Raw genomic sequence first — 10220 nt, 5'->3', positions numbered from 1 at the left:
ACCCCATCATGTATTTCAATAAATATAAACTGATGAATCGGCCACTACCTATAAAAATCTATATCAGATATAGCATCCAGCCCAAGACAGCAATGCACCCCACCATCCAATCAAACTCTCGTCCAGGTAAAACACTCATATGAATCATAATTACAAATCATCAGCCCAGTCGGAGAAATGCAGCTCTCAAACCGATCAGAGCCCTCAAAGCGCCATCACACTCACAAACTCACTCCATCTGTCCCCAAAGCTAGCGTAGTAGTCCGTGGATAGATGCGTGATGAACACCTCGTCTGCAACTCGTCGGACTTGCTTCACTAGCCCTCGCAGCTTGGACCCTTCCACGCTGTCTGGGACCGAGTGGATCACCGCGCACAGCTGGCCGCGCCGGCTGTTCGGGATGGCTTCAAATAGCTTAGCGCCGTGACGCTCCTGGAAAGTGGCGTACGATGCCTCAAAAACGACAGTCGAGTCGGCTGATGGCAGGTAGCGAGAGTCGGGAATCACCCCTGGGTTATGGACAACCTGCAGAGGTATTATTAGCACTGATAGCACCGTATAATGCATGTCATATAGGTAAATGGAGGGATCAAGGAAGCAAAAGAAGGCGAGAGAAAGAGAAAGAACAGTAATGAATAGCAGGTGGAACCAAAATATACGATGACATACATAGTTGTCCGGACCAAGCTCCGGTGTGGTCTTGACGAAGTCCGTCAGATTTTGCAAGTAAGCTAATGCCTTGTCGCTGTACTGCTGGGGCGTCTCGTCGAAAAATATGCCTCGAACAGCGAGATCTGGGTTGGAGCTTTTTTCCGGCCAAGCTGCGTAGGTCTCGATATCCTTACGCACCAAAGAGGCGTCGCGGGTCGCGTATGTGGTCGCAACGTAGCCCAGCAGGCGCACGTTGTCGTGGGCGGCGAGTTTGGGGACCTCCCGGGTATAATTGCCATCTGGCAGGGCATTGGGACCTGGGCCGCTGCCGGGATTAATCACCACGGTGAAGTTGACTTCGGGGTGAGTCGAGATCCTGTGGCGTTCAGCTGCGTTCGTCTAACAGTGAGGCTTACAGGGTAGACACATAAATGAGTAGATAAAGAAAGTAAAAGAAGCGAAAACATAACCGGAAAAGGGGATCTTATTCGAACGAATGACTCAGACTTACACTTTTTCCAGAGGCGCCCAGGCCTCCGCCGCAGGGTACACATAGAGAGGTACGAAGACGCTGGATTTAGGTCCCATGCTGTTTTTCTTGCGTAAGGTCACCACGACAGCCGGTGGAATGATGACAGCGAGAAGAGCGATAGAGGCAAGGATAGCCAGAATAATTTTAGATCGTCGACGCTGGAGACAGCGCCGACTCACGTGTTTTTCCGGCTCCATGGCAGACAACGATTCAGCGGGTTACAATGCAGCCCAACTTGCTTGGGACAATTTCCGGACGAACGAAGGCGAGAAAGAAAAGAACAACGTCTAGTATGTTAAATAGGACTAGTCAGATCAAAAGGATCCACGGGTTTAGTGAACAGGAGTGATGGCAGAGAATTTGGGCTTTGAACAAACCCAGTCACAATGCTGGCACTCTGAACCGCTCTATCTGTAAACTTTAGTTAGTTAGATCTCTGTGCCTAAAATAGAGCGGGGCTGGAAGAGAGAAGTCGATACAGCCCAGAAGCAAGTCAATGGTTCTCTTTTGTCGCATCGGAACTGCAGGTTGATGTCGTATTTGTCGTGGTTCGGTCGAACAGACCCATTCTCAGCAAGCCCTAACTCCTCTATTCTTACTATTCTCGGCCACTTCCATTTCTTACACCCAAGATATTCTCCCTGTATCTTTCCATCTTACCTCAGGTCAGTAGAGGCGCCTGGAGTTCGCTCAATATTGCCCCATCTTGTTCCATAAGCGGCAAATCTCAATTTGAAATCATCAGGAGCGTCTAGATCTGTCTTCCGACAAGAAGGCTGGCAGGATTGGCTTGAACTTTCTTCCCTCGGTTCCGTTTTTATTATTTTTCTGCTGATGTTTTTTTTTGTTTATTCTGTTTTTTCCTAACTCCCCCTCGCGTTGGCAGTTCGTGATGTTTCTCATTTCCCTTGCAACCATTCGTTTTTGATGCCTGTTTTCTCCTTGTAAATAAGCCAGTCACCAATCACGATATATTCTTCTGATCTGACTGTTAGATACAGCGGTTACATCGGCGAGCCAGTCAGGGCGCGTGCTTGTCCTTCAAGGAGTATAAAATTTGTGAGCTCCTTTCTTCAAGATCCAGCGGGGGGTCACTTGCTCTCGATCCTCTTCTTCCTCCCTTCTTCTTGCATTCTGTTGCAGTATTCTTTTTTGGCCTGTAACGCGTTGGACTCGCCCCCCCCCTCTCTCATATTCTTTCTTTCATTGACCGCAAACCATACCCGGGAAACTTGTACCTCCGACGATGGAAAGTCCTCGATTGTCTGACACAGGTACTCCGGGGGAGCTTTATTCTCCGGTATGCGTGGACACGCCGGCTACGCAATCATCTGTTCTGTTCGATGGAAACCTGGAGGAACTATTGCGCAACTTTCCTTTGGATCAGTACATCCTAGTCACCGGAGGACTGGGGTTCATTGGAAGTCACACAACATTGGAGCTTTTGAAGGCCAATTACAATGTAGTGGTGATCGACAACCTTAGTAACTCCTTTCGAGAGGTCTTGGACCGCATCTCCCTACTAGCGTTCAAGCACCACGAACTGCACGGCACCAAAATGCCCGAGCTGCATCTGCATGCCCACGATTTTCGGGACACTGTCGCGCTTAAGGGCCTGCTGGAACAATACCAGGTGAAGTCACGGTGGGGGACACCCAAGTCCAAGATATCGGGCGTCATTCACTTCGCAGCCTATAAAGCCGTCGAGGAGAGTATCCGGAGTCCCTTGAAATATTACGCCAACAACGTGAGCGGTTTAATCGACTTCGCCTCCACGCTGGGCGACTTCGGCATCAAGACTTTCATCTTCTCCTCGTCTGCTACGGTGTACGGTACATTAGCAACTTCTGGCCTCCCACTGAGGGAAGAGCTGTGCGTCCACAAGAAAGAAGCCTTTCATGATGACGACGGCTCTGAGCGTGCCATCCAGTCAGGATGCACGGGCATCACCAACCCCTATGGACGCACCAAGTGGATGTGTGAGGCCATTCTGGCTGATCTAGCCGCGTCGGACCCGGAATGGACCATCGTCGCTCTGCGATACTTCAACCCCATCGGCTGTGACGAGTCGGGTCTTCTAGGCGAGGACCCCCGCCAGGTCCCGACGAATCTTCTTCCAGTCGTCGTCAAAGTTATGACAGGCCAGTACAGCGAGCTACAGATGTTCGGCACCGACTGGGAAACGGCGGATGGGACCGCCGTCCGCGACTTTATTCATGTCACCGACCTGGCTCGAGGTCATATCGCCGCCCTGAGTACCGCCAATGAGGGTAAACTTGTCGAGAACTTCCGCACCTTCAACCTTGGGACGGGTCGGGGTCATTCGGTAATGGAGGTGGTAGACACTATGGAAAGGGTGTCATCAAAGCGCATCCCAACGAAGGCCGCCAGCCGCCGTGCGGGGGACGTTGGATCCTGCGTCGCCGTGGCTTCCAGGTCCCAAGCGGAGCTCCAGTGGCAGACAGAGAAGACACTGACCGACGCATGTGTCAATCTTTGCAGTTTCTTAGATGTCAGCGGTCTCTCTTCGTGAGAGTTATGCATTTAATACGTTGGTTATGGATTCATGGGTGGCGCCCGGTGGTACTTGAATTTTCCTTTTGTCTTTTCTTTACCTTCTCAGACACTTCACTTGGCCCACTGCATCACAAGACTCCAATATTTTTATAGTTTCTATAACCTGTTACACCATTGACGACAACCTTGTTATTCGTCCTATCCTGTAAATTTTGTCATGTTAATGTATTGTCTCTTGACTGTGGGAGAAGGATTAGGATTAATACTTGTTCATAGAGGTATTTACTCCTGTAACCTCGACTCTGGCAACCTTCCTACACAGCGCAGAACCATATTAGTAGAAGTTGATGGTCAATTTGCCTTCTTTTAGATTGTTTAAAAAGTCTCGAGGTATACCCGGAGTTTGGACCGGACACTTGGGTTGTGCTTATACCTTAGAAAGAAGAAAAGTGGCGCACCCATTGTCTAGAGGTTCCTGTTGGATGTGTAAATAACACTTACCATTCACCTACTTTCTGCACACAATATCCACAATATTCTCTTTCCTGGAGCAAGGGCCTCGTATGCTCTAGCTGTTAACGCTTATCAGGTAAACGGACAAATGGCTCCCTTCGCCGGCACATGGGCAGCAAAAGAACCTAGTGGTCCTTTTTGTACCTGGGATAATTGATCATACCTCATCCCAGTACCCGTTTGGCGTACTTGGGGTCATCATTCCGGAGTGTTGCTAGTCTACTTCAACATAGTTCTAATGAGGGACGAATAAATCAGCATTTTCTTCGTCATATCACATACCTACTCATCAGTAGTGGTGACAGGATCACTCGTATATAGCCAGGTTGAGAGAACGCTGACTCCCGCAGGCGTTTCGTGCAACTATGCCACGACCGATGATCAAAGCATGACCACACAGTACTTATATTATTCTTTCCACTTTCACATACAGCACTTGAGATGAGTTTTCCAGCTTCAAACGACATGTTCTATCAGTCAAATCATGTCGAGTCATTGGGAGCAGTGGAATAATAGCATGATGAGTTCAGACATGAAAGATTTGTAAGCCTTGACCCCTATTGATACACTTGGGGTGTTCTTTTGCGCGTTGCGTTGTCAAGGGGGAAAGATTCAATGGCAGAAGTAGAAAAACTTTGAATTGAATTTACTGAAAGGTGGATGGCCTAATCAGACAGCTACGCCTCCACGTAAAGCTTCTTTCCTAATTGGGTAATGCTGGTAGATGCCGGCGGACTCGACCTTGGACCTTAAAGTCAAGCCCACCTCTGTTACTGATTAGATCCTGAAAATCTGACACTATTTGAGGTGTTGTCATGTCGGTATTATATTCATCAAAGATGTTCTGCTGTTATCCACTTGAAGTGCCTCTGCATGAAGCTCAAGTCATCCCGAGACTGGAGGATTTGGGGCAACCCATTTTTCCTAGATCAACTTCGATATCAATAGTACTGAGTTATATTAATAGTACTGAATTGAAGTAGGCTCGCCATCGTAGTTATGGTTGTCCCTTCTGATAGCTCAAGGTCTTCGAAGCTTTTATTCTGTGGTCTTAACTTCATCTCAGTAGATCATTCACAAGGTTTATATTACTTCGACAAAGAAATATCAAGCATCAGAGGACCATGACTATACGTGTACTGTTTTATTTGAACAACTTGGCTCGCCATGGGTGAGGTGATCAATTTGAAGGCCGCATCGGAGGTATTTTATCCCTTCTATCCCAAGCAGTAGCCATACTTCAAAACAACTATTCCTGGCAAATAGGGCCTCGATATGTGTCTCGGAGTATTCAAGGTAACAGGATAGGCCCTATTCCACCATTGTATACAATGCTAACATCACGCCGACATATTAATCTCAAATCACAGGATTTTTTCTCAAATTCAATGCAATATCAAGAAATTGATACCATAAAACCCATCATCACCTCGAACGGGAAACTCAGACAGCGGGTGTTGCTCAGCATCTTGCCTCTTTCCATATCTACTTCCATGCGACACTTTTCCAGAAATAAAAACCACACCAGTGCAACCTAACATACTCACATTATAGATCAAATGACGTATCTTCTCAATGTAAGGCATCAGTGCATGGCCAAAAAGCATTGACAATAAGAAACAAATCCTCCATTGTGACATCCGCTGATCCCAATCATGACAACATTCAGACACAGACCTCGAGTAGACTCATGTATCCTTGAGTCACAGTAGTACCAAAACCAACTATCAGCCCACTCGTCAGAGAAAAACCTAAAGTCCAAACAGTGCACCGCACTGTATCTGCCAGCTGGCACATCACCACATAGTACTCCATCCACACTATCCAACCAGATATCCTCCGTAAGGCGGGGACCAACATCAAGTCTCAAAACCAACACTCCCCTCCCCTCCCGAGAGACGGCTCGGCTTCGCGCAGATGTACACGCACGGCTCAAATAGTATCACCAGCCTCAAACAAAGAGTCCCATCCTACTGGATCACCGAGCAGAGCATAGGAGCCCAAAGCCCAACTACCCGTTGTCATCTCATCTCATCTGCCTTACACACAAAACAAGGCAAAAGAAGGATCTGCACGGCAGATAACAAAAGAAAGGATACCCCAGAACACATGAAACAAGGCCGAAGCAAAAAGGTTGATTGATCTTCATCCATTCCCCACCCACCATCACCACTACACCATCTATCAGAATGGAAAATATCCGAGCCCGTCAAGCCGGTAACCAACTGCCCGACAAGGCAACGCACCTACCAGGCTAGCTGGTTCGCCTGATGTATATTACTGGCTAGTGTTGATGGGCTTCTAGATGGAGGCTGCATATGCAGGGATGAATTGGGCATAGGATAAAGTTTGAGTTTTCCACACGAATATTGAAAGGAGGGAATGAATGTATGGATGGTGGGGGGTAAGGCAAGATGTGCTGTCTATGCGGGTCTTAGATGAAGGTTTTGGCTATGTATGTAGTATGTATGTATGATTCATGTGTGTATGTATCTACTGTGCATGGAGACGAGGCAGATGCAGATGCAAGATCCTGGTCAGCGAACAAGGCCAGAGATGATGTGATTATACGGGGACCGTGTCTTGAGACAGATGATACCTGTCTGCTGGGTACCGACTACCTCCCTACCGGGTGTCTCTACCTATAGGTGGGTATCGGGGCATGGACTATGAGCACTGACGCCAACGCACCACAGCAGTGGAACACTCTGAGACAAGAACGACGCTGACGATGACCAGCGGTGTCAAGAGACCCGACTCACCGTCGCCGGAAAAGTAAAACACGCTCCCAAATCACACCGAGGAAACAAGGAAAAGAAAAAAAAAAAGATAAGATAAGAATGGAAAGGGGATCGAAATCTCCGACCCCTTTTCTGATCAACTCCATCCAGCCTATCAACACGTTAGCCTGCTTTAACAGATCGTCTGGCGTGGATCCCAGCGACGAGGACGGTAACTATCGACATAGGGCTAGTCGAGCGGAGCAAGGGCTTGACTGCGGGTGGGTAATGTTATATAAGACCGCTGGGGTTACTAACTTACTGTCAGCCCGCGCGAATAAACTCAAAGGTGGAGACTGACAGGGTCGTGTGGGACCGAGTCTACGAGGTCTCCGCGGAGGGTTTATCTCGCAGGGATACTACCTCGTCTGCGGTGCTCAGGCTGGTGTTCCCTGTTGTCAGTGGTTAATTCCAACTGCTGCGACGATCGACTAATGATAGATGATTATGATGTAGTTATCTCATCTGCCTGTTGCACATCGACAGATGTATGTGTCATGCCATGCACGTGAAATAGACCAAATCGAACCGAAAAATGTTCAGGTTGGAGACGGCGCACTGGCTGGACACTGGACAGAGCTCTTCCACCCTGCGTGTCGGGTCCAGATTAGCGGTGTAATCAACCCGTCAATGCGAGCGGAAAACTCTATCATTGGACAGATTGATTAAGGGGCTCCATAGAGTCGGGTTATTCACCATGGATACTAACCTACTAACCTAGTGGAAGAGGAAGGAGATCCCAGTCTCACCGGACATTCACTCAATGAACGCCCGCTACTTCTCCTCCAGCAGGAGGGTTGAGGGGGTTTTCCCCTTGTTCCCACTATTTCCCACTTTTTAATCTAAGTTGTGGGATTGGTGTTTCTTTGCAAGCGCCGGATTCGTGGTCTATCTTGATTCTTGGCAGACGAATGCCACCTCCGCAGTTGACCTGTCACTTCGGATGAATATCAGTAGAGTAAGATATAGACTTTTTCTGATTAGGGCGGAGGCTAGCGCGCGAGACCAGCCCTTGCGCTAGATAACTCCATGTCGAACATTTTTTTTTTTTTTTTTCATTTTTTCTTTCCTTATATTATTTGGTTTTATTCGGTTTTATTGAACTAATCGATGGTTACTCTTTCCTTTTCGGAAGGATATAATCCTCTCAATTCTTGGCTTTCTGGTGGAAAATGCTTTCTATCATGTCGTTCCTGGGGAGATGGGTTAGGGCTACTACGTCATGTGGCGCTTGTCTTTCTTCCACCTGAGATGGGATAAAATAACACCAATAGAACTGGTTTGGAATTTAGACTCGGACGCTCTTCAGATCATGTCGAAAAGCATAAGGCCGGGTATCGCCATTCGGCACGAAAAACAGAGGATACGCCAAGAAATGAGAAATACACTGATCAGCGGCAGGCAGCGGGGCCAGAAACAGGTAAATCCCCCGGACCCTGATAAGGTTCAGCTACACAGTCCTGTTCAGGCCGAAAGATGGACCAGTGCAGATGGTTCCCAAAGTGGGAAACGGTCTGAACCTGCTGGTGCATTGGCAAGTAACGGTGACATTCCATTTTGATGAGGGAAAAAGGAAAGAAGGGGATAAATGAAGAGAAAGAGAAAGAAATTAGAAAGAAAAGAAAGAACAAAAGAAAGATGAAGGGTTTGGTCGGACGCTGACAGGGGTTTTTCTCCGTCCCGACATTGTGGCACAGATGGCGGCTGCTCTCGTCAGTCTAGGGCTCTAAAAAGAAATAGGCTGGAAACCAAAAAAATGAAACAAAAGAAAGATAAAAAAAAAAATAACTGATAAATAAGTAAAAAAGGAAATAGCATGAACGATACTGGGACTGTCATACTGCAGGGATCCACCTACTGGACGAGTTGGCGCCGTGGGCGGGGACGGCGATACCAAATCCACCGGCTTTGCGGTGGGATGGGATCAGAGTGAACCGCGCCCGATTGAAAATGTAATACCGCCCTGCAGGAATGCATGCTGGGATGCTTGTGAGTCTAGAGCAGACATTCCCCACCCCGAAGCAAGTCAATGGGGAGTTGCATCCATCTTGTCCAGTTGGTGGGAGAGCGAGATGCTAGCCACTGACCGGTAAGCGCCGCTAGCTGCTAGCCATCATGACGGTCCCTTTAGATCGATGATCTATTCCTAGTAATCTCCAGCAAACATTCTCCTCTTCAGCAGGATCCGTCTCTTTTCCCTGTACCTCGAAGATCAGGCTCAGGTTCAGGGTCAGGTTCAGTCCTGAGGGGAATGGTGTGCCCGTTCAACGTCATTTGCAACCAGTCACATCAGAGTAATTCGGACGGTCTTCTCCGGAGGTTGGCTGCATAAACGGTTTCTTCTTTTTTCTTTTCTTACCTCTCCTATTATAATTTTTCCCCTTATTTGATTTCAAAATCGATTTTTTTTGTTCATTCATCTGCTTTGTTGTGAAGGTCCCACAGACGGGGGTCAGCTGTACAGGGGTTGAACACGTCTCGACGCCGTGCAACAAGGGTCAGGAATCAATCTTATTCGGTGAGATGCAAGTGCTTGTCATCAACGGGAGCATCCGAGAGCAATATGGGTCTTTCTCTGACCGCGACATGACATGTTGGCCGTGCTGTATGGATGTCTGTCTGTCTGCCTGTCTGCCTGTATGTACGTGTGATTGTGTTCTTTGGATGCATTGAACCAGGTCAATCAGCCTAGCTGGGTAAGAAATCGATCGATCGACCCTAGGATGAAGATCTCCCGATAGTGTTTGCAAGAGGGTCCCTCTCCATCCACTGGTCCCTCCACTGGTCTTTCCACCCATCGGTCCCTTCCACCCACCGGTCCCTTCCCTCTCCCCCTCCTTCCCTCCTCTCCTGGCGGAGCTATATAAAGTCAGTGTCGGTTGCTCCGTCCGGTAGCAATTAAGCTCAACGGTTTAACGAGACGTGCGCGGAACCATTGAAGCCACAAGGCCATAAAGTTCAACCCGTCTACGATCTTTGATCTCATTTGCGACCATTGCTTGACCCTGTCTTTATTTTATCCTGAACATCCTCTTTTCCGTTATACCTTTGTCGCATTTGCCCACCATGCCTGTGAGACGCCCTTCCCATACTGTATCCCCCCAAATAGTGCTAATGGAGTTGTTAAACCAGATGCCCGGAGTTCGTTGTCCCACCTGTCAAGGGGAGGGGAAGGAGATCTGGGTGATCCCAGGGAAGGACTGCCACGTCTGTGGCACCGCATGCAC

General features: G+C 48.2%; 3 protein-coding genes across 3 annotated transcripts; 1 reads left to right on the top strand and 2 right to left on the bottom strand.

The window, feature by feature from the left end:
- On the bottom strand, positions 1 to 1720 carry BDW47DRAFT_105188 (spherulation-specific family 4 protein). The gene is made up of 3 exons (XM_024812498.1): positions 1163 to 1720; positions 670 to 1027; positions 1 to 525 (listed from the first exon to the last, which is right to left on the bottom strand). The coding sequence occupies exons 1-3, from the start codon at positions 1378 to 1380 to the stop codon at positions 205 to 207; spliced, it is 897 nt and encodes a 298-aa protein (XP_024672328.1). The 5' UTR covers positions 1381 to 1720; the 3' UTR covers positions 1 to 204.
- Positions 1721 to 2084: 364 nt separating this feature from the next.
- Positions 2085 to 3885, top strand: BDW47DRAFT_105187 (NAD-dependent epimerase/dehydratase family protein). Its single transcript, XM_024812497.1, has one exon. It carries the CDS (start codon positions 2430 to 2432, stop codon positions 3714 to 3716), a length of 1287 nt encoding a protein of 428 aa, XP_024672327.1. The 5' UTR covers positions 2085 to 2429; the 3' UTR covers positions 3717 to 3885.
- Positions 3886 to 8310: 4425 nt separating this feature from the next.
- BDW47DRAFT_27916 (uncharacterized protein) lies at positions 8311 to 9230 on the bottom strand. Its single transcript, XM_024818650.1, has 2 exons — positions 8852 to 9230; positions 8311 to 8697 (listed from the first exon to the last, which is right to left on the bottom strand). The coding sequence occupies exons 1-2, from the start codon at positions 8968 to 8970 to the stop codon at positions 8385 to 8387; spliced, it is 432 nt and encodes a 143-aa protein (XP_024672326.1). The 5' UTR covers positions 8971 to 9230; the 3' UTR covers positions 8311 to 8384.
- Positions 9231 to 10220: the final 990 nt, after the last annotated feature.

Source organism: Aspergillus candidus, assembly GCF_002847045.1.
Source record: "Aspergillus candidus strain CBS 102.13 unplaced genomic scaffold BDW47scaffold_20, whole genome shotgun sequence".
Taxonomy (NCBI): domain Eukaryota; kingdom Fungi; phylum Ascomycota; class Eurotiomycetes; order Eurotiales; family Aspergillaceae; genus Aspergillus; species Aspergillus candidus.
Note: the sequence above shows the minus strand (reverse complement) of the source record. Positions and strands in the feature narration are given on the sequence as shown.